The 24,399-nt window shown below is 40.0% G+C and overlaps 1 protein-coding gene across 1 annotated transcript in view; it reads left to right on the top strand.

The window, feature by feature from the left end:
• The window catches only part of LOC121176805 (pyruvate carboxylase, mitochondrial-like), a 253,601-nt gene that overhangs the window by 223,752 nt on the left and 5,450 nt on the right, over window positions 1–24,399 (top strand). Inside the window, exons 22-26 of the mRNA XM_041030884.1 lie at window positions 7,588–7,767; window positions 12,681–12,855; window positions 13,696–13,769; window positions 23,046–23,186; window positions 23,702–23,803. Of these exons, the coding sequence (XP_040886818.1) occupies window positions 7,588–7,767; window positions 12,681–12,855; window positions 13,696–13,769; window positions 23,046–23,186; window positions 23,702–23,803 (672 nt within the window). The remainder of the gene's footprint in view (window positions 1–7,587; window positions 7,768–12,680; window positions 12,856–13,695; window positions 13,770–23,045; window positions 23,187–23,701; window positions 23,804–24,399) is intronic.

Raw genomic sequence — 24,399 nt, 5'->3', positions numbered from 1 at the left:
CATTTAATCATCAAAGAATTTGCATAAAAACGAGTTCCATTGAAGTGATTGCTCACTTTCCTAAGCCTATTAACTTGTTTCATGTTTATTAGCAGTGGGTGTCCTGAATTATCATTATTTTATAAAGTGCTTATAAGCCTAACTGTCTTTATAACTTAAAATTAATTCCAGATGTGCAGCTGAGTATAATCGTTACATTGCTTGCTGAGCACCCAGTGCAAATTCACAAGATCTGCCTAAATCCATGGACTTGGTTTACAATTATGAAGGACCTCTGAGCAGTAAAGTGAAGTAGTATAAAATATCCTTTCCTCAGCGTTGATACTGATTTGATTAGACCGTTGAGTCTAAGTTTGAGGTCAGATCAAATGTCTGTCACTGATCATGCAGCAGCTATGATATTTGTGATGAGTGACACTGCTTGCTACAGTTAAAACATTTAGACGCACAGGGCCGTGTGCAGCTAGCAGAACGTGGGATGAAAAAGTAAATGTATTATATCTGTTCTTAGCCAAAAATGTTAAACAGTATTGAAAGCGAACTACTTTATGAGGACATTTATTGATCTGAGAGACGGTGGTTTGGGCATTAAGTCGACCATAGGTTAGGATCCACTATATGTGCCCAGAGGTTTGTTCAGGTTATGTGGATTTATGAGCGAGTCTGGATGTGAATTGATGAATGAGTCTGACTTCATTTCACAGAAACCTCTTAAGTCTAAGACGGCTGTAGATTTACGCAACTCCTTCATTTGTCAGGTGTTTTAAATTTTAAATTGAAGTAAATGTGGATCACATGTAACTGCTAGCTCTCCTGAAATTCTGTTTTTCAGTCCTTCAGTCTTATATAATTGAACATTGTGCAGCTTATTTTCATCTTGAATATTTCATTGTGTTGTTAGCATTATGCAGCATTTTTTTCCCCATCAGTGATCTGTGGTTTAAATGGATGAGTGTGGTGAAATGCAGTGCTGTTCACTGGGAGAGAGGAATACTAAATTGAGAGGAACAAAGTCTTTTTGTTGAAGGAATCTTGAAAATGGAGACAAAACAACTGATACAGCTGAGTGGCCGAGCTACTGGAGAACAGGCAGGGACAGAATTTTTTTTTTTCCTATAAATATTCTGTAACATGTCATCATGTATTATGCACTCCTCGGCTGATGCACACCTGCCAGTCGCTTTTCTCCTCATCATCCTCCTGGTCACGTAGTGGTGCCCTTGCATAGCCCACAGTAATGTAGCATCACTTAAACAGTGTGACGTCAAAGCTGACAAATTCCCTTTGTCAGAAGACAGTAATAATAAGTCTTCACCACTACCACTTTTTTAGCTACTTATTATTTTTGCCTGAGGGTGTATTTGCTGAAGCAACAGAAAAAAATCAGGCAAAACATACATGAACAGATGCCTGCAGGCACAGTCTTAATAATGTAATCTCTAACAATTGTAAACAGTAAACCTTCCTGAAGTGTAGTGTGTATATGTTTTATATAGTTGTACAGTTGTTGGCTGTAGCTTTATGTTTACTGTACAGGCGAGTATCTTCTCATCTGCCTCTTAGAAAGAAAATGATTTAGTATATTTCCCAGTATGTTACACTATTCATTTAAATATCTTATTATTATGTCTGACTAGCAGCCCAAAAAAGTCCCCTCATATTCATAATATAAGTCTATTCTCTACAAGTCTAATCTTCAGGAGCCAGACTAGTTACGTGAAGTCCTGAAACTGTCACTGGCGAGCACACAGCCGTAACTAAAGTTTTCTGACTCTCCAGTGCCTCTTTCCTCTCCTCCTTTGCTCTTAATGTACAATCCTTTTTCTGTTTTCCTCCCCTTTTCTTTCTCGCTCAGCTACATCTGTCGCAACATGAGCTTGTCAATATAAAACGGACAAGGTGTATCTGTATTTGTGTGTTCTGTCTTCCTCTCTTACTCTGTCACTTTCCTTTTGCAATTACAAGCACGTATTCACTCACCTCCACGCTGTTTAAAACACACACACACTCAGTCTCTCTTACTTCAAGGTGGAGCACCTCCTTGTATTGCCTATGGGGCTGCAGATGTCTGTTTGCCTCTGTATGTCCTCCCCTCTGTTCATCTGTCTATCCCTTTCTCTCTCCCACTATCTCTTCATCATCCTGTCTGCTGGTCTTCTTCCTCTCCAATTTCAGCTCATCTCTTCATTCATCACTCCCTCCCACATTCCCTTATTTTGATTAGACTTTCTTCATGTATCCCTAATCTCCCTATCTTTTCCTTTTCTCCCTCTCTGAGTCTCTCGTTATCGCTCCTCTCTCCTGTCTCCTCCTCTCTTGACAGGTACCATTCTTCACTCTGCTCCTGGCTTGGCTGGCTGGCATTATAGAGTGAGTGTGTGTGTGTATGTGTGTGCGTGTGTGTGTTTGTTTGTTGTGTTTGCCCTCTCTCCATAACACTCTCACACAGATACACATGATATAATCCTTTGCCCATTAGGGGAGTTCAAGTTTGGATAGAGTTGCATTTCAAAACAAATTTGAGCAAAGTACACTGACACATGACACACACAAGCATACCAGCACACGCTAAATAACCACCACACTTTCCCTCTCTTACTCACTCACATACTCACTCACTCACTCACTCACTCACTCACTCACACACACACACACACACACACACACACACACACACACACACACACACACACACACACACACACACACACACATATACTCTCTACAATACCCCATTTCTGCTGCAGGAGTGTGGAGTCATGCAGGACCACTTAGTGAGAGCTGTACATTAGTGAAAGTGAGAAGATGGACAGAAGGTGGAAGAACAGTACTGTGTGAGAGAAAAAGAACACGGAGGCAGAAAGAATAGAAAGGTCTTGTGTATCAGGTGTGATAATGAGGCTGCATGAAGAACTACATGAGGTTAGAGATGAGTTTAAGTGATGGTGAGAAAGACATGGAGGGATCAGAGTGCTTAATGCTGCTGCATGTGGAGGAGAAAAGATAACACTACTGAAGGCAGAAAGGTGGAAGATGTTGCCATGAAATTCTTTTACAGGCACTCATTGTTCCCTGAGGATGAATCCTAATGACTGTGCTGATCCCCTGTGTGTGTAATGCCCAATTGTTGTGTTTCATCCCCACAAGATTAACTTTGTGAAGGGCTTTATTCTGACACCACCCTTTTAGCAATTATAACTTTTACCTAACAGATCAAACAGTGGTTTTCTGTACAATAATCTAACATGGCTGCATATGTTGTCTTGTTTGTCTGCAGACTGATATAAAATATGGTCAGAATTTGCTGACTTGAGATAGAATAACAGCTTGCCCTTTTCTAGTGGACTGAGTTTTGTTCAGAGCTTCATGAAACAGATAAGGTACATCAGTCCAGTCAAAAGCTAAACGTCCCCTTTGAAATGTAATTACATCCTTAACAGTGTGTTCTGTGTATAAAAGACAGATATGAACTACTGACATAATGACACTGTCTTATCACTTAGACTGAGAGTGCTCTGCAGTGAGGAGTCAAGAGTCTGAACTCAGCTTAAAAACAGGAACAGAGGAAATCGGATTTTTCTAACCCTGCATGGCCAGGATGTGATTTACCTCACTCCTCGTCTAAAAATATAGAAAAGCTCACACATCATATATAGCTCACGCACAGTTGGAAATAAAATTTCCCTCTCCTGTGTGTGAGGCACCCAGAGAGAGTTGGAGAAGGGTGATTCATCAACAGAGATTGATAATGAGAGTAACACTCTTGATGTTACTGTGGATCAAGGAAGAAAAAAGAGAAATATTTGGCAGATGGACAGAGGAAAAGAGGAATGGAGGACGGGACTACAGTGATTCATGAGGAAAGAGTAACAAGTCAACATCTTGGCTTTTACTGTGAAGACAAGATAGTAGTTAAGTGAGTTAGAGAGGGACGCAGTGAGAAGGATGGTTCATGAAAACATAATAAAGAGAAGAGTAACAATTCTTAACTCTGCTGTGAAAAAAGATGACAAAAATGGACTCCGGAGACAGAGACAGAGGAAACAATAGAGAAAGGGAAACAGGGTGAAGGTAGACGAGGAATGCGCAGTCATGCTACTTGTGTTTTAGATGGATTTCAGAACTCAGCAGTGAGCTTTTGTTCCACAGCTATACCAAGTTAATGGTCTCTCCAGGGATTTCAACAGCCCATTCAAATATCTTAAGCTTCTCTGTAAACAGTCATTCTGTTAAAGCAATGTATCATTATCTCCTCTATTCACAAACCCAATCAAACTAAGCTTTAGGTGTTGCAGCGAGGGAGAGTGGAAGGGAAGTGCACCCTTTCAATCAGCAAGGAGCATTTCTGTCTTGCATCACGCTGGGAAAGCACTGATTTCCGTGCAAGACTGATTTGAAAAATTTGCCAAGTGGTTGCGGACTTCAACAGGCGTTCTGGACTGTTTTTAAAAGATGTAGTCTGTCACTGGGAGATAAATTGCAGTGACACAGTTTTCAAATAACTAATGCCTGAACAACCAGAGTCTAAGGCCCTGATCTGTTTCATGAGCGTCCAAATGCAGTTGCACAGTGGGAGGGGCTATTTCAAGTGCCTCTGGTTCCAGGAGCAAAACCCTCTTTCATCTTTTCCATTGACAAGGTTAGATGACTCACAGTTTGAGCCATTCCATGGGTTGAATGGTTTTGAAATTCTCCTCGTTAAATAATCAGCACAAAAGTTAATACACTGTGTTAAGTGGTTTTTTTTTTTTTTTTTTGAACTAATAATTTGAAAGTTCAAGCCTGTGTACAAAAAAATGCCTGGTGAGGAATTAAATAAGACTTCCAAGGTGTATTTTTGCCAAAAAACATCAGATTATTGATCTTAAAATTCTGATATAGTGGGTAGAAGTTGAAGATTACTGTGTTGAGAAAACTGAAGCCCAGTCTGCATCTTAAATGAGTTCACTTGTGAATTGGGGGTCAGTTTTGGATGAATGTGGTAACCACAGCACCATGTTTTGTTACTGCCTCTGACTGACTTCTTCTCCATAGCAACGGTGGCCAAGGCTCAGTGGTATTGTAGTATTTAGACCCACCTGCAATGTGAAATTGACAGAAAGAAAATCTGATTTCTCAAAAACAGCTGTTATTTAAAAAAAAAAGAAAGAAAAAGAACGTTTACAGTCATAATTACAGGAAAATGTTTGAGAAAATACAAATTAAATATTCCATCTAGCCAGCAAAGGTTAACACATCAAAATTAAAACAACCATATAAATTTTTGATCGTCTGCTCACTCCAGAGTATTCCAGGCTTTTGTTGAGTCATTTCATGGAAAATTTACATGCTTAAATCATCGTGGTATAGTACAAAAGAAAATGGGACTCACTTTCCACTCTTACAAATTACACAGCTCACACAGTCTTTTTTCCTCCATAACATTGTTGAATCTGCCAACGTCAACATCCAGTGAAAGAATATTGGCTCTTAACTGTGCAATTAAAACTGCTGGCTGCTAGATAAGTGAAATGTAACCTGATTTAAGGCCCATATTTTGTTTGATATGCATATATGTTCTCAACGCTTGCTTTGACAAAAGATCATTTTAAACCATTGTTCTTTAAATTTGGATAAAAGCATTGTTAACATTGCAGCACACACACGTACACACACACACACACACACACATATGTATATTGATAATGAGTGGAATATTCTGGTGAAATAAAGTTAAATGAATTAAATTTAATACAGATTTGCTTTTTGAATGCAGTTTGCATTATGGGAGGTGTTGTGGTTGGCAGTGTTGTTGGTGGTTGACTCATACAAGGGGACTACAAGTCAGGATAAATGGGCTTTGTGGAAGTATGAAAGTGTAATAGCAAGTTGTGGAAGTGGGATCAGAGTAGGTTCAGCGTGTAAACTGGTGACTTTTATGACTAAGAAGAAAATAGTTTATTGTACATAGAATATGCTTAGTATGCAGTTTACCCTGCATTCCATACCATTCTCTCATTAATACTGCTTACTCGCTACAAGAGTTCTGAATGAGATGGTTGGTAGTCCTGGCATCTCTGGAGACCAAAGGCGCTTACACAAACACACACAAAACACACATACACACAAGTTGCACTGTGCTTGTTCAAAGACTTAAGTGATCCCAGGAGCTCAGCCAGCCTGACAAGCACCCAACCCCCAGGAGAGGGTTGTGGTAATCCCAGAGCAGCATTTATGCGTGAGCCCATCTGTGCATTTCATGTCTCACTCTGGATAATTTGGCATCGCTTCCCTTCGATACAGGTGTCACGTTCTTAGCGGAAAGTCAGTTTGATCTATATTTGTTCACCTATTCTCTCTCTTTTGCAGAGAGCACTAACTGCCACAAAAATAGGCATCTCTTAGGGTGTGGGCCCACTCTTTGTTCTCTGCAACCCTTAAGATGTCAGTGCTTAAGTTTATAGCTCCTCAAATGTGTGTGGGGCTCAGAGAAAAGGACACTGGCCCTCTGCTGGTGGGTCCCAAAATGTGAGAGTATCTTTAAATTTTAAAGGGGTTAGAGATGGAGTGTTGTCATATTTTTTCAAACTCTTAACTCTTTATAATAAAAAAACCTCCTGATTTGAGCAGTGAGTACAAACAAAGTTGCCCAAAGGTGGTTTACAGATTTTTTAGTGTTGGTGGGTGTGACATTAATCGAACCCTTTCTCTCTCTCTTTAATGTTCCCAGTACCAAATGGAAGTAAACAGGACGCTTTAAAACTGCATCCCCATTCATTACAATAGAAGAGTAATGCGTGCAATTGATATTTGCATCAGTGTCCTGTTCGCAGTCAAAAAAAAGAGTCCACTTATCACCATTATGCTAATAGGGATCGCGATTACCATAATGATATGCCATTATAAATAATGAAAGAATGAATACATGTGATTTTAATGAATGTTTTCCTCGCTTTTTCTTCTTCCCTCATCATTTTCAGGTTGATTCTGTTTTCACACAGAAGACCTGTGTGGTTTTGTTCATGGATGCCAAATCAAATAATTAAGGAAACTGTGCGGATGCAAACGTCTTGTCATTACTCATTCTGCTTCCCCGGCTCTCTCCTTTCTCTGTGTCACTCAGTGCTAAATCTTCGTAGACTGCATCTTCATTAAAACAAAGACTCTGTCGCCACTTTTCTCTTTTGGTGCATGTGCATACCTACCTGCGTACCTCTGACAGGAAACTACACCAGGACCTTACAGAGAAAATTGTGCAACCAACAGCTTTGATTTTTGGGAGGGAAAAAACTAAAAGCAAGATTATATCACAGAAAACTGTAATTTTATCCTGAATAGATTCGCTGTGTGTGTGTTTTTTTTTCTGATGTTTGCCAGATTAAAAGAGCAGTGGTCATGTACCAGAGAGAAATAAACAAACTGAGATATCATCTGCTTGCAGACGCTGTACTAATATCTTGTGTTCAGTCTGCGGTTAAATAGAAATACCGTACTGAGGGCTAAACAGAGCTGATGTTAGCTCTTCTCTTCACCCTCCGCTTCCTTTCTTTTCCTAAGCAAAATAATGGATTCAGTGTAACTCACAGTCCTGTTTACTTCTTCTCACAGGTGACTCCATCCTCAAAGATCGTGGGTGACTTGGCACAGTTCATGGTGCAGAACAACCTGACCAGGGCAGAAGTGGAGGAGAGGGCTGACGAGTTATCCTTCCCCCTGTCTGTGGTCGAGTTCCTGCAGGGATACATCGGGATACCACATGGAGGATTCCCTGAGCCACTCAGATCTAAGGTACTACAGTTTATCCTGCAACCTCTTCCTGCTGTATTTTCATTTCTTTCATAGACTTCTGATAATTTCCCTCTGAGGATTTCACAAATATGAATTTAAATTGTAAAGTTCAGAATGAATGTAACACTTACATCTGCTTCAATCAGGAAAGACACAAATTAACATGAATGCAGAGACTTTATTTAATAAGGGGTTTAGCGTTGAACCCGTTGATTAAAGAGGTGTATAGTGATAGATCCTCTTGAATAGCAGCTAATAGAGATCCCACCGAGGCAGTCTTGGATGGGTTCTTGACACCAGTTGTGGAAGTTGCGAGCAGCATAGACCAGATGATAGGAAGGCCCACACAGAACTCGGTGAAAATCATGGGATAGTAGTAGAGAGGTTGAGCCTCAGGCTGTTGTCCTCTTGCTAGAACCTGCTGTAAAAGGTTAGTTTAGGTAAGCACACATGTGTTTATATCACAACACCTGCTTTTTATTTAACAAAAATAGCACACATGCAAGAGAGCCAGCGCAAAGGCACATGCGTACACACAAGTGCACACACATGCACAAATTCTGTCACATGCTTGGTTACATCTGACAGTTGCGAGTCCCCATGAGGGACATGGAAAGCGGTGAAGAAAACCGTGATACTGCTCTGTCCTCTCATCTCCTCTGTGTTTCTTTACCTCTGTCTACCTGCTTTGTCTCGTCTCTTTACGACTGCAAACAGCAAGGGAGACACTCTCATGCGCATCAGGGGCCAACAGCTTGAAGTCTCCCTGGGAGAGTTGCATGAACACACTCACGCATGAATAAAAGCAAATTTGTCACATTCTCCCAAAAACCTGCTGACACGTTGGCATACTTGACATTACTCAAAAAAGTCAGGATGTTTTATTTTTTATATTTTCAAGGAAGATAAACTAGTGGATCCACAGATGCTGAGTGTTTCAAGTTTTTTTTTTTTTTTTCTCAGTGAGCTGGCTGGCACCCAAAATGTAAAATATCTGGTGTGAGAGCCCGTCTGCTTGTTTTAACCAGAGACTCACTGTGTCACCATGTGTGGCTGAGAGTTTGCGTGTCTGTATGCACTCATGCAGCTACAGCACGTCTGTAAACATTTTTGCAGAGCCTGAAAAACCTCTGCCCAAGCTAAAAGATAATTAAAACACACTTAGTTATCTATATTCTACGCCTTTTTTGATGAACAGCACTGAATTTAGCCAGTGGTCATTTTTTCCCTTCATTGTCAGTTTTATGTTTGTTTAGTGGGAACTTTATGATCGTGTCTATTCATTTATTAGTGGTCTCATTTGTCTCTCCAGTTACTGTCTCTCCCTCACGTCCCTCCTCCTCTGTTTACCTCTGTGAAACTAACTCCTGTCATCCTGTCACCCTTATCATCAAGTTGTCCTTTCTCCTCGTCTCCTTACACTGGCGTACACTTGGAAGATTATATGATCAAATGTTTTTCATTTAGCTTCCCAGACAGCTCCACCCTTGACAGTCTCAGTGATTTTTCAGTTTTGACATACACTATCCAACCCATCACCCTCTACCTCTCTATTAGTGTCTCTCAGTCTGTCTCATCTTTCTCAAAACGTGGCAAGGGAGTCGCTCCTATTAAACAAACAGGATGGTGCATATCTTCAGTATTCATTCAGATCCTCAGATTTCCATTTTTATTTTCAGTTGGCATTGGGATCCTTTATGCTGAGATAGGCTGGCCATCCTTCAGCATAGATAAGTGCAAAAGTTAGAATTTCCGGCCATTGACCTTTTTCTTCTGCTACTTTTTGTGTATTGTTGAAGGGAGTATTTGCATTCCAACTCTTTGGTTTTGCACAATGTATTTTCCATGAGGCTTAGCCAGCTTGTACCATTCATTAAACATTTAAACAATGTGTCAAAGCTTTAGCTTGCATTATAGTTTTCAGAGTAAATCCTCAACACATATGTAGAAGTGCTGCCAATTTCTCATCCGAGCCAACAAAAAAAAAGAAAAAAATGAGAGTACTCCTCTAAATCTCCCCTGCAGATATTCATACCGTGACAATAACAGTCCACCCTCAGTGTTTAACACACAGACACCAAAGAGGCTGTCTCACACAGCCTACTGAAGAACTAACTCTCCATCCCACTGAGTCAGTCAGAATCAGAGTAGTTCAGCTTTGTTGCAAACCATTTTTGCTTTCCTGCACAATGGTTTCATTTGTGTGCCTTCTGTGTGTGTGTGTGTGTGTGTGTGTGTTTACATGCAAGCTGCAAGTCTGAGATAAATCTGATAAATGTTACTGTCCCTCACACCGTATCTTGGGGTTATATTTGGAGTATAAATCCAAGTAATTGGTGTCAAACCTGTGTAAGCTGGATAAAGTAAAAGTTGTTTAAAGGGAAAGGAAGTAAATTATTTTATTTATGAAATTATTTCCTCCAACAGCTTGAGCTATGTTTGTAGCAGTAGTTTGCCTCATGACTGTTGCTGACTGGAGGCAAGAATCTGACCAATATTTACTGCTACTTCACTGCATCTGCTCATCTTAAAGCATTTGTGTGTGTGTGTGTGTGGCTCTTATTGGAAGCTTTAGTGTGATTACCGTATTACTTAGCAACTGTAAATTTTCTTTCAGTATCTGTTGGCCTGTAAGCTCAGGCATACACTCACAATTACAGTATTGCGTGCAACAGTGAGATGTCTGCATCCCTGTGTGCTGTAGCTGAAGGTTATATTTGCATGCTAGCAGCATGGAAGAAGCATTGTTTCTTTAATGGGGCTTTGGCTCATTAATTAGTCAGCAAGCAGTTGTTCCAGCATTATGTCACATGCTTTCACATGCGTGCACTTCAGACACACACAGACTGTACACACAAATGCACAAAAGTAGTTTTCATGCATGGGGAAAACTTTTCAAGTGGTAATTGAGGCATTTCCTCATCTTCGTCCTGTCACGCTCAGTTCATTTACGGTGTGGGTGGATGGAGTGAAGAAGAAAACACCAAAAACAAGAAGGCAACAGAGAGAAAGAGGGGGATAGAGGGAAGGATGGATGGATGAGGAGATTGGAGCAGAAAGAGAAAATAAGACGGCCATCAGGAAGAAAGTGAATTCAAGAAATAAGATTATTGTTAAAAATACAGCGCCATCCCCCAGAGGCCCACTCTCAAAAAGAAAGTGAGAGGAAAAATCAGTGACGATAAAAAAAAAAGAAAGAAAGAGTTAGGAGTGTGTTGTTGAGTGGTTTTAAGAGAAGTGAGGAGACAGAGCAAATAACCTTGAAGGAAGAGTTTGTCTTTTCTTCATTTGTTAATGCAGACATTTGCTCTCTCTCTCTCTCTCTCTCTCTCTCTCTCTCTCTCTCTCTCTCTCTCTCTCTCTCTCTCTCACACTCACACACAAGCACTCAGTCGCTATCTGTCTGTGTCTCACACTTAAACAATCAAGCAGTTTAGGTGTAAGACATCCTCAGAGGACACAATGTTAATGAGCACGGACTCCAATGAGCCTGCCATCTTTGAAGTGTCTTTCTCTCACATGCACAAATGAGTCAGCTATCTTTGAACTGTTAGCTCTGTGACTAATAGAATTGCACTGGGCCCCTTTGTTTGGAGATTTCCGCAAGGCACACACACACATATGCGCTCGTAAGTGTGCCGATATGTTGCACACACACACAAAAGACTGGTGAGGATATGAAACTCACACTGACTGCAACACAGCAGCGCACACACACATATTCACAAACATATAATGAATATATGCATATATATGCAAAGTATGTACACACTCAACTAAATGTTTAATTTGATGCACAGGGCACTATGCTTCAAGTGTAAATGAGTGAAAACACACTTAAAGATGACCATTATAGTTCTTAGCATGTTTGGGGATGTAATTCAGGCGATGATTATTTTAACCTGCGTGATAAACAAAGACCCACACACACAGAGGTAGGCAGCACAGAAAGTTTAGCTGTTAGCTGATGCATTTTGGTATATTTCCAAGAAAGTTGTTGAGGCAGTGAAGCAGACTAAATATGCTAATTGTATGGAGATTCCTGCAACTTAGCCTCTATTCCTCTGAGCCTGTGTCATCAGAAGCAGATGAAATCTGTGAAAAATAAAAACAAAACAGCGGCCTTTAGGCAAAATTCCTGTGTCTTGACATAATCTCTTCACCAGACATTATTAGTAGCCTCAGATCGATTGCCTCTACAAGATGTCAGCTACCAACAACTGTGTGGGCAGATAAAATGTCATATAATTAGTCTTATGGCATCCTCCGCTTTCAACGGTGATCCTCTTTTTTTTTTTTTGTCTTTCTTCTTGTCTTTCATTCTCTTTTACTATTTCTAAGAAAGAACAAAGATGATGTCACATATGCGGCACCACTGCAGTCATTTGATGGGCTGATGGTACTTTACTGGAGATAAAAGATGAATTGAGAGAGTGGGAGAGATGGAGGGAACTAAAGTGGAAATCACTGCAGATCTTGACACAACAGTGGTGCCACTTTTATGCAAATTTAAAAATAACCTGCATTAATAAGTTTTATATTCTCTGTGATTCAGGTGTTTCTCTCCCTTTTTCTCTGTCCCCCAGAACAGCTCCCCATGTATCTCTACCTTCCTCCTCCTCCCACCAAAAGTCTCTTTAATGCTTTGACAGGTTGCAGCTTTTATCCAGACGTATAGTTGTGAAGTACAATGTGAAGGTTTTACCAGCACTTTATACATCCCATGTGACTCAGAGTCCCATGGAGATGGTACAAAGGGGAAAACATTCAGAAAGACTATATGACTTTGAATAAAAACTCATGCAATCTGTTTGTTTCCCCTTCTCTCTTCTGTCACGCACCCTCACAACTTTTATCTTCACTTCTCTTGTTTCCTCTCCTTCCATCTTCTTTACTTCAACCTTCTGTACCAGGTCCTGAAGTCTCTCCCCCGTATTGATGGTCGTCCCGGTGCCTCTCTGCCACCCATGGACTTCAAGGCCCTGGAGGAGGGGCTCCGAGCTGCACACGGTGATGACATCACCCCTGAGGATGTGATGTCGGCGGCCATGTACCCGAAGGTGTTCCAGGAATTCAAGGAATTTACTTGTGAGTGGGCAGATGTCAGATATCTGATGTTTGTATTCAGATACTCATAATCGTTTAAGAATCGGTATCAACTAATTGTTTTATTTGAAAGTTTAATTAATGAAATTCATTTTATCAAACTGGGTCTGTTTTTTCGAGCAAGTCTGCGATCGTGACATTTGGTTTCTAACACACTCACTCTCGCATTCTCATTTGTGTTATTACTGGGGCTTGAAATTAGCATGAGCCAACCTTAAGTCAGGAACACTCATTATAACATTCAGCCATTTGGTAGAAATGTTTTTAATTGTTGTATCTGGCAGTTCAGGGGTCTTATACACAAGAAACCAATCACATGCTTCAGATTCCAGGAAGAGAGTTGTTGAGCCCCAGAAGTGTAACAACACAGAACTTCATTCAGACGATGAATTTACATAATGCACAAATAAGACACCAGAACTGCAAGGACTGCTGGTAGAGGGAGAAATCAGTATAACCACTAACTGCATTTTTAAGCAGGCATGAGTTTGAGGTACAGTCAGTCAGCCGCAGCATGTACAGGAGGCAGGAGAAGAGTCAAACCTGACTGAAAGACGTTTAAAGTAGCTACAGTATCATTCAGCTGCCTGGGCTCATGCAGTCTTAATTGTTGCCTTGAGGAGTGAAGAAATGTTAGCATTAAACTGGTAGAGGTTTTCTAATGTTTGCTAATTTCATTTCTGATATTAAACATTGGAAATCATTCATACACACTTATACTAGAGACATTTGGATTTTTTTATAGTCATCAACATGGATTAAAATCACAATAACGAAACAGTTGCTTTGATACTGACGCCTCATCTGTTTCTGTGTTTTCAGCTAACTTCGGCCCTGTGGACTGTCTCAGCACCAGGCTGTTCCTGGATGGACCCAAGATCGCTGAGGAGTTTGAGGTACACAACTTAATACCACAGACCTTTTTGAATTTCTAGGCTAGAAAGTAAAAATACTGAACTGGTCTTATATGAAGCACATCCCCTTTATTTTATGTTTTTATATATAACAGAAATCATGTCTAAAGCTGATGAGCCCTGTAGCAACAATTCTGACATTTGTTTCACAGTGTGTGCACAGTGCCTGTTGTTATCATGCAAACTAGGAATTCAGATAAAAATAATAAGAGTGATAGTACAAATTACGCTTATCCAGAACTGAGATGTGTGTTATTGTTAAGTAACTCTCACTAATACTGTGATCATACATTGAATATTAATAGTCATTCATTTAATAATCAATTTAGCGCTTTAATAAATTCTGATGTAAAAGCAGTCCCACCAAGAACAGACATTATCAGCAGGAAATGATTTTTCCATCACTGCAGATGGCTGAGGTTTGATGCAGTTTGGTGCTGAGGCACAGTGAAGTGCTGATAACACAGCAGGGAGGACAGAGATATTAACACTTTATCAAGGGAACAAGAGCATTTCTGATCCCTCCGGCCATCAGATTGGCCTTCCTGCACAGAAATAACATTCATTTTGTCATGTGATATTTGAGAGCAGGCCAGTGAAAGGCACTGAGGGCCAATATCTCAGACCAGAATTTAACTGTTACGGATTTCTAACGCGTGTACCGTTTGTTTATTCTCCATCAGGGAGGTGTCTGAAAATGCGGCTCAATGAAGGAATAAAACGTTTTGAATTTGCTTTGCATACAAACAAATTAATGGGACACAGGAATCGAACAGTCTCTCTCTCAGTGAGAATAGGTGATGATTGTCACAAAATCTGAAACTGACACGTTCCTGGAGAATATTGACGTTGAAATAGAAAACCATTTCCTGTCAACTGCAAACTGTTACATAAGCAGAATCAGCAGGCTGGAAATTGGTTTTAACACATATGAATATACAGTCAGCTGAAATATTTCAAAATGTCTTTTTGCGCTGGTTGAAAGTTTCTCTCAGAACAGGAGACAGGCGCTGAAAAAGATTCTGTTTTTATCCAGGAAGTGCAGCGTAAACAGAGAACATTTCAGGAGAAAGACAGGAGTAACCACTTTGATGAGCAAAACTCAAACTAAAGTAACTGTTTAAGTCCAGACTGAAGAGCAGATTCCAAAGAGATTGTTGAAACCACTGACAGTAACCTTTGCGACAGATGTCAGAATCAGACGTCAGCTCAAAAAGAAATTTGCTTTGCTACTGACGGAGATGTTTGAAGAGTCTGTCACTCAATATGTCAAAGTAAAGAAATGTTTTTCAGAGATTCAAAAGTTTACCTAAGGTTATAGGGAAGATTTTCTTTAGAACTACAAACATGCAGACTTGAAGAATCAAGTGGCCTATTTGTAGACAAGAAAACGACACTATTAGACTTTAGCTAAGATGAGTTGTTTCACATGGCTTTGTATGAGAAAAGAAGTGCAGTTATCATGAGTCTAGTGTGCTGTTTGAGTGATGATACTGTATGAGAGGGCACTTTTTTTTTGACTTGGCAACTTTACACACTGTACCTGTGACCACATGACGGCAGTATGAAGCACTCAAATAGGCGATGGCAGGTCGGAGATGATGCCTGTGACAGTTTTGACTGCAGCTCTGCAGCGACCTTGTGTAGTACTTTTGTGTAGGTGTTTTTTTTTGTGTGTTTTCTGCAGGATGTGAGTTGTTGAGTATGTTAGAGATCATTTTGTTGTTTAAATGACCCTGAACACATCATCAGTGATGTTACCGTGGAGTGTCTTTTAACATCAGGCCCTCTTCCCGGTGACCCAGGTGTGGATGAACAGGCCACAGCTTGTGTTCAGGTGGCGTTTACTTCTCCCCATGGTTTCCTCTCCTAATCCAGAGCCATCTCAAGGATGGCTCAATTTCTGCTGCCTCAGTGATGTTCTTGATGGCTCTGCTCCTTCCCGGTCAAGTGACGCCAACTTGGCTCAAGGCTTTGCAGAGTGATTGCCCCACAAATCCTCTGCATCCAGCCTCGATGAGCATGCATCAAGCCTTCCAGCCCTGCTTCTGGCAGTCGATAACCAGTTCTTCATATTTGGCCCTCTTCCTCTCATGAGCTTCCTCCCTGCAATCCTCCCACAGCACTGTCAGTTCCACAAGGATGATGCTCTTAGTGTCCTGTGAGACCAGGAGGATGTCTGGCCAAGGGTAGTTGTTACAGTGTCCTGTGGGAACGTCAGCTGGTTCTCCAAGTCTGCAGATAGCTTCCAGTTTTGTGCAACTGCCAGGACCCCTAATGGTCCCTTGGTTCCTACTTGTGGCTGCTCACTTACTTTCACAAAAGTGATCCTCTGTGTTGAAGGGCGCTGCTTATCTGCAGCTGCTGATTCTGATGTTGATGGTATCTACAAGGGGTTTCAGCACCTGATTGTGGTGCCAGGTGTTACAGCCCTGCCCTAGAGCCTTTGGGCAGCAGCTCAGGATGTGCTCCGGTGTTACTGTTGCTGGGCACAGTGGGCAGTCTGGGGGGGTCCACACTGCCCTAGGTGAAAAGGTTTGAAGTACAGAACATTGTACATCACCTGGATCAGAAACTTGATACACTCTGATTCTCTGTGAATCAGAGATTTGCCCATGGTCTACTTCCAGGGCAACCAGCTAACCAGGCCAACTGTTTGATAAGCCAACTAGTAAACTACCTATAGTATTCATCTGCAGTAAATACCAGAAAATCCTTCTTTTTAGTTTCACATATGGTTAATAATTGCCTAAACGCTTGTCACTTTCTCTGTGGAAAAGCTGCTTAATTCTAAAGGTAATCGCTCTGAAATTGATTTCCCCGCTTTGAAAGCCCCGTGTTCATCGAATCTGTTGTACATCAAGTACCTGAGACTGTTTTCCTTTCTAAAAAGCAGAAAGCCCCTTAGTGTTCACGTTGAAGTGATGCTTGTGGACAGCCTACTGCTGGTGTTTTCGGTACCATAAAGTATTTTTGCTTTGTGGCAGAGTTTGTGTCTCCTGACTGCAGGAGTATTTTTTGACAAAAAAATCAAGCACAAGAACTTCTATCTCAGACAGAAGAACTTTTATTATTTTCCAGGTGTTGTGTTCCAGGTGAATGACGTTTACATTTTGCACTAAAAGGAGACTGTAGCTGCTACAGGGACAGTTGAGTCATCATTTTATTCTCCTCTCATCTTTTATATCTTCAGCATTTTGTTTTCATAGATTAACTGAAATGTGCCTTTGAAAGATCCCCTTTTTTTACTGTGAAATTTGCATGACGACATTAAAAGGGAGTCTACGTTCCCGTCAGCTAACTGTTACTTGTCACCATTTTAACAAGGCCTCTTGTCTAGACTCATTCATACTCATATTTCTGCCAGCATTAGTTATAATCCCAGTAAAGCCCTAATACACATAATTCAGTAGCAGTCATCTGGTCCTTCTGCATAGTTTTGTTTCTTTCAATATTTTCTTGTGATTCTCTCATTATGAGAAACACACAGATTTAACTGACAGTGATTCAGAGCGACCAAAGGCAACCATGCTTAATTACTGCTTCATTTCACTGCAGCAAAATGGTTCCAGGCTCGTGTTAATTGATTTTTATATTACGAGGGACATGGGGAGCACCACGACTCTGCTGCTGTTTTATTATCAAAGAATCAGGAGTTGCATTGATTGTGCTGACCCGAGAGATGGGCAGACCTCCTCCGATGCCAGTCGCCGTAGGGAGTATATTATTTGATGTAGTGAGTGTAGTAAGTGTGGCACCAGACCCATAGATCACCAATCACTGATCAGAATAAATCCTTAAGATATTTTTGATAAAGACTGATAAAGACTTGTACTTTAATTTCACTTGAAGCCACACTTTAGTGCCATTTCTTTCAATTTCCTACAACTTACTGAATGGTTGGCTTGAATTACATGTTCTTGATTTGTAGTCCAAACAAATATTCATCAACAAAAAGGGCTAAATAACCAACAAAACGCTTCAAAAGCTGCAAAAACAGCAGCAACCTTCTGTGGCTGCTGCTCATCTAATCTCCAACTCCTGTCACTTTTCAAACATTCACATACTCAGATTTGTGTGTGTCGTTGCCACAGACTTCCCCCTATTGTCACGTTGATGGGTACTCCCCACAGATCAGGTCCGATTAGCAGTACCAGCAGAGAGATGGAATGAAAACATGTCAAAAAAGTGACCTGTCAAATGCAGCATGAAGTTTCTGTTGGTTGTTTTCTGTCTTTTACAGTGAGAAATTCCTCATGGGCTGCATGAAGCTCCTGCTTTAGGAACAACTGACTTTACTGTTGTCATTTCTAATCCAATTTATTTCTTCTAGTCCTAGTGTAATTCAAAATATTCCCTATTATGTTATTTACACTCTTATTCTGTCCACTTATATAATCTAATGCATCATAGAGATGTTAAATTAAATACCATCATTTAGCATCGAGGTCATAGTTAGTGTATACTGTTTTCCAACAGTGTCAGCAAAACCTAAACATTATGTGCTTTGTAACAGTAGATGTTGTGGCAGAGCTGTTATATTAGACTGCATTAGATTATACAAACGTACCTAAAATTTCACTGAGTGTATTTTATTATATAGTGGGAATTATTTCTGGTTCTTTGTTTGAAGCTTAGCCTTTGTTAAAACATAGATAGCCATCACCTGGGAAATTGAGTTGCCTCTGTCCCTGAGGAAAGTTGGCTCTCTGAGTCATGAGGTGTGCACCATGTGTGTGCCCATGATGGTTTGATGTGAGTATTAAATATGTTAGAGGCAGGTTGACTGTTGATTGGTGTGAATGGCAGCTGCTGCGGCCTTTGAGCTTCATATCAGAGGAAAACAACTGTTGTCAAATGTGCAGACAGGTAGTGTGGGTGTTGTAGTGTGTCAGTCTGTCTCTGGACCATCAGAAATGGTAATTGTTAGGTGCTCATGAGAGGCACATTTCTTTTTCTGCTCATGCGTGGCAACTTTTGTAATGCTGATTGCAGTAGTCAGGGCAGTGAGGAGCCCTTAGGAGAGGAAATAGCACTGAGCAGCCAAAGCAATTTGGTGAGTTTTTAAATTAGGAATGTTTTTATAGTTGAGGTAATAGAACTCAGTCTAGCAGGCACACACCATTCCCTCAGCTAGAAAACACCTTTCTGAGTTGAATTTCTGTATAATCTGACACTGTATAGAAATGCACCTTTAAAAATGAATAGACATGAAGAAAATATAATGTAGGTTAACAGGGTTTTGTACAGGATGAATGAAAAAAATACACAAGGCCAAAGTGGTCACAGAACATAAGAGTTAACTTTGTTTTTTTATGTTAAATTATCTGTAATATAAAATGGATGATCTTCAGAAGATGAAGCGGAAGAAAAGCCTTTGAGCTTGTGATTGTGAGCCTTAGTTGGCGTTTGTGGTAAATCCGCAGCGACAGCAGCAACTGTCCGTTACAGATGACTCTTGCAGTACTTATGCAATCACACTATTAACTGTATATTTGGAACAAAAGCTGTTTATGAGCTCTTGGCAGCTAGCATGTGAAGCACACAGCAGAAATCTTGATCAAAACAGATTTAAGCACCAAATCTTTTTGAGCGCTGAGCTAGACCTAAAGCCCTGAGTTGTTGATGTTGTGGGAAGTAGATATAAAGGCTTTTACAGTAATCATTTGGTATTGTTTAGCTCTTCATTTCAAGCCTGTTGCAAAGCCAGTACAAGAGCCTTATCAGCCAAAGAGTGAACAGCGAGCCTAGATTTCTTTTTGTGTTCTGAATGTGGTGGGAGGACACCATCACGACAGAGGTTTTTTTTTTTAATGCAGTGTAATGTCTTGTTCTGTAAAAATTATGAGCTTATTATGAGTTGTACTTCATTGTTGATTCCTTCAGCCAGTATCTGACATACTTGTAGCTTGTAAAGTTGGACAAAACCCACTCAGACGTGTTTCCCTGAAATAGCTTTTTAAATACCAAATGGCCACTTTGTAGAATTGCATCTAATGTGCATTCATATAAACAAATCTACACCTACACATGGGTGACAGCTCCGTCCGTCGCTGTCATTCACCCACACACGCATACAACACAAACAGGAGAGAAAAAAAAAACCACATTGACCTATCTGGCATGTGTTGATGACTCAGTATGGTATTAATCATGTTTGATGGAAGTATAAACAGATTTTCACAAACACGGACCCAGTCATACACACCTTGTCAGCACTAATGTGCACAGACACCAACACATGAAGCTCTTTTCGCCGCAGTAATCTCATTACTGTCACAGGCTACGCAAGTCATTAATAAACTCATCTCAAAGACATGATGTGAAGTATAATGTTACTATGGATCCAAGTGGATAAGCAGTTGGATTTGACAGAAGAAGCTTTGTGTTACATGCTTCTTGAGTTTATTCAGGGAGCAGTCTGAGAGGGCTATATAGACTATAACAGCGAATATAAAATACATGATGCACGAGAGATGCTATGACAAGTATGGTAATAAATCAGAACAGGAGGAGGCTGGTTGGTTAAGGTTGGGTTTGATACAGTCACTTTATGTAATTTGAGGGTGTTAAGGGACAAGTTCTTAGTTAAAGAAGACCAGGTCAAAACCTTGGATGTGTCTGGACCACGTGTGGTCAATGTGTGTAGTTGAAAACTGCTGTGAACAACTACTTTCAATGGAAAGTAGCTAAAGCTCAAGAAGTCACTAGATGACGCAATGTGCTAATCAGCTTATTCATGGCATCGTCGTGCTGTATTTGCATTCTGCCCAGTGTCAGCCGATTTCAGTCATTTGTCTGTTTGCTTCTCTCCTACTCTCTGTGCTCCTACTCTCTGTGTGTTGGCAATAGTGCGAGAAAACTGGTACAACCTGTGTGTAAGAGGTAGCTGTAAGCAGCAAGTGTGTGAGCTTCAGTGTAATTTATACAAGTGAAAGTGTCTTAATGCGTGTCTGATGTTTTAGACAGTGCACTGATGTCTTCCTTTTAGCTCTGTATAAACCTGGTGCACATGCACAGTTGTGTCTTGGACAAAATCATCTTCAAAAGATTCATAAATTTTGTGCAACGCTTCAAAGAGATGCATACTGTATTTTTCATGGGAGCAGTTGTGAGGAGATGTAGTGTATAAGCTACGCAGTTGGAAAAGGGAAGGCAGTTTTGTTTTTTTGCAAAGAGCTGCCAAGAGCCCGATAAAAACGGCACAAGCTGGAGAGGAGTTCAGTGTAAAGAAAGGTGGAGAGAGAAACAGGGAGACATGAAGATTGAGTGCCAGAGATGAAGCAAAGGCATGCAGTGAAAGGTTTTGAGACCAGATACAGAGAGAGGGAAATAGATGACGATTCAGAGCACCCAGAAAAAGAGAGAGACAGAACGAAATTGAGATCAATACATACCTGCAGCAGCGTGTATTTTCATCTTTGCACTCAGACTTAGTTTGGAATATCAATGGAGACTCAGCAGCTGAGGTGTCAGTGTGAAATACAAAAAGGATGAGAGGGGAAGGGTCGAGAAAGAGGAGTAGATATATACAGCAGAGGAAAAACAGAGAGCCAGACAACAGATAAAAGAGAAGCAGAAAGAGCCAGATGAGGGGAATTAATAACGGCATGAGAGAGAGAGAGAGTAGCCCCAGAAATAGGTAGCAAAATAACAATACAAAATGGAAAGCTGTGACACATGGGAGGACTGACAAAGAGAGAGATTGAAAGCCAGAGAGAGGAAGCCGGACAAATGGAAAGACGGAAAAAATGAGTTTCCGACCAGAGAGGCGAGAGATTTGAGAAGAGGCGTGAGATAAATGAAGAAGTACAGTGGCCGGTGTCAAGGGAGATGCTAGTAAGACAACACAGCAGTGACCAGAATTGATATGAGAAGGAAAGAGCCTGTCTGGTTTTGATACAGAGAGATAAAGTAATGTCTTTGTCTTAAAACAACACTGTTACAGGTGGCAGGTAAAGTCACAGAGTTTAAAGGCTTCCATTGTGTCTCTCTTTCACTCTCCCGTCTTTCTCTCTGTTTCTCAGACTGTTTTTCTGTCTATAGCATTTCTGCTTCCATTTGATGTCAGAATTGATATGTCTGGTGCAAAACCTATAGTCTGCTACAGACACACAGACAGAAATACAGCATGTACAGCATGTCTTGTCTTTTGTTTCTGAGGTGGCAAGTGAAGCTGCAAAGTGCCTACACGTGCAGTGTTTAGGTCTTTACATATGGTATATAACTTCTGTATTTGCATCTCTTTTCTCGACAGATGTTATATATCAGGTTTATGTTACCTGGGCTCCACTTACCAAATTTTGAAAATCCATTTTCAAAGTCTACTAAGCTGCAACATCTTAAAAGGCAATTCTCAAAATATCTTGTGCCCGTGTTCAGTATTTTTACTTAATAAATGACTGAAAGTGTTGTGCTTGAAGGTTGCTTTAGCACCTAACCTGTTTGGTGAAGTTCAAATGGAGTCAAAAGAAATGTTATGAGCAATTTCTATAAGTGGTGTTATATATTAATGCAAGCTCATTTCTCAGATCCATCAGCAATTGGGGGGAAAAAATCCTATTAAAACATAAGTGAAAGTAAGCCACAGTTTGCTCCAAATGAACTGAACTACAAGTGTGAAAGCAACCTTATTATACTTATGAACACCTGTGACTTTCCTACTCTGACCAGTCTAAATGTCTGCTGTGAAAAAAAGATTACTGAGGAGCTTCATCCTTTCCCATGCAAAGCACGATTGTCCTGTACGATTTAGTTAAGCACAGAAATGGGCAGCTAATAAAAGCAGACAGCGAGTCGCTAACTAGATGTAGTGAAATTTGATAAAAAAGTTACTTAGTGGAAAATACTACTTTCACAGCATGCGATGCTGCATTATTTGATTAATTTACTAAGCCATTTAAATGAAGCGAGGCTAAATGAGTCCCTTCTTATGGATTGGCAACCCCTCTATGTTGACCTACCCTCCATAGTGCATGCGGGGAATTACCACAACTCAGTGGGAGGGTGAAAAGAAATAGGAAGAGAAGGAAACATTCTGCTTGTCTCACCGCACTAACTTCACTTTTTAATTTCATCAGGCTCTGCAGTCTGTTTTTATTGCTTTAGCTGGACTTGTGAAATAAGAACCCGTGTATTAATTTCAATTTTCTAATATAATCTTGTTTCTGCCCCTTCCTCCTCCACACTCTCCCTCATCTTTTCTCTCTTCAATTCTCCCTCCATTCCTCCTCCACTCTGGCTTTGTTTTTGTCTCAGGTGGAGCTGGAGAGAGGGAAGATCCTCCACATCAAGGCGCTGGCACTGGGTGACCTGAACAAGGCCGGTCAGAGAGAGGTCTTCTTTGAGCTGAACGGACAGCTGAGATCTGTGCTGGTTAAAGACACCGTCGCCATGAAGGTATGCAGAGGGGAGGGACATGATGTAGGGGGAGTCTATGGGTTGATGGAGTGAGGTATGGACAGATAAAGGGAGGGGGAACTGTTGATGAAATAGGAAAGGTATGGGCTGGTAGATGGAAAAATGATGGATGACTGGTAGGTGGGATGGTTTGAGAGAAGGATAGATGTCAGTGCAGGTAAATAAATAGATGGCTTGAGGGAGAGATTAAGGAAAGGTTCTTGAAAGAAAAATGTTCTTTATTTTAAACTTCAATCTGAAAGAACAAATTTTATGACAGTGCACTTGGAAATCACTTCATTTTATTCCTAATTTTTATTCATAGAAACAAAAGGTTTCAAAAGGAGAGTAGATGGAGGCTCATTAGGGAGTAATGTCTGAATGGGTAGTTAAACAACTGTATCCATGGATCGTTGTCTGGATGAGTGAATAAATGGAGGCAGGCTTGTGTGGAGGAGTTGGATGGACGATCGATTGGACAGATGGAAGCACGAAATCTTTGTCCCTTCATCCAGGAAATGAAGTTCCATCCCAAGGCTCAGAAGTCTATCAAAGGTCAGGTAGGAGCACCCATGCCTGGAAAAGTCCTGGAAGTCAAAGTGGAAGTTGGATCCAAGGTCAGTTTATTGTTAAGCTCTTCTTTACTCTCAATAATTTAGTTTTTATCAAATTTGAGTACTCTTTAAAGAATAAAGAAAGAAAGAAATAAAGAAATAAATATATATATATATATATACACACACACACATATATAGCAAATATAGCTATATAAATAAATAGCTAATTATAGCTATATAAATATATAGCAAATTATAGCTATATAAATAAATAAATGAAAAATATAGCTATATAAATAAATAAATAGCTAATTATAGCTATATAAATAAATATATAGCAAAATATAGCTATATAATTAAATATATAGCAAATATAGCTATATAATTAAATAAATAGAAAAATATAGCTATATAAATAAATATATAGTAAAATATAGCTATATAAATAAATATATAGCAAATATAGCTATATAATTAAATAAATAGAAAAATATAGCTATATAATTAAATATATAGTAAAATATAGCTATATAAATAAATATATAGCAAATATAGCTATATAATTAAATAAATAGAAAAATATAGCTATATAAATAAATATATAGCAAATATAGCTATATAATTAAATATATAGTAAAATATAGCTATATAATTAA

This window comes from Toxotes jaculatrix, chromosome 23, assembly GCF_017976425.1.
Source record: "Toxotes jaculatrix isolate fToxJac2 chromosome 23, fToxJac2.pri, whole genome shotgun sequence".
In the NCBI taxonomy this organism is placed as follows: domain Eukaryota; kingdom Metazoa; phylum Chordata; class Actinopteri; family Toxotidae; genus Toxotes; species Toxotes jaculatrix.
The sequence above is the reverse complement of the archived record's forward strand: the minus strand, read 5'-3'. Positions and strand labels throughout refer to the sequence as shown.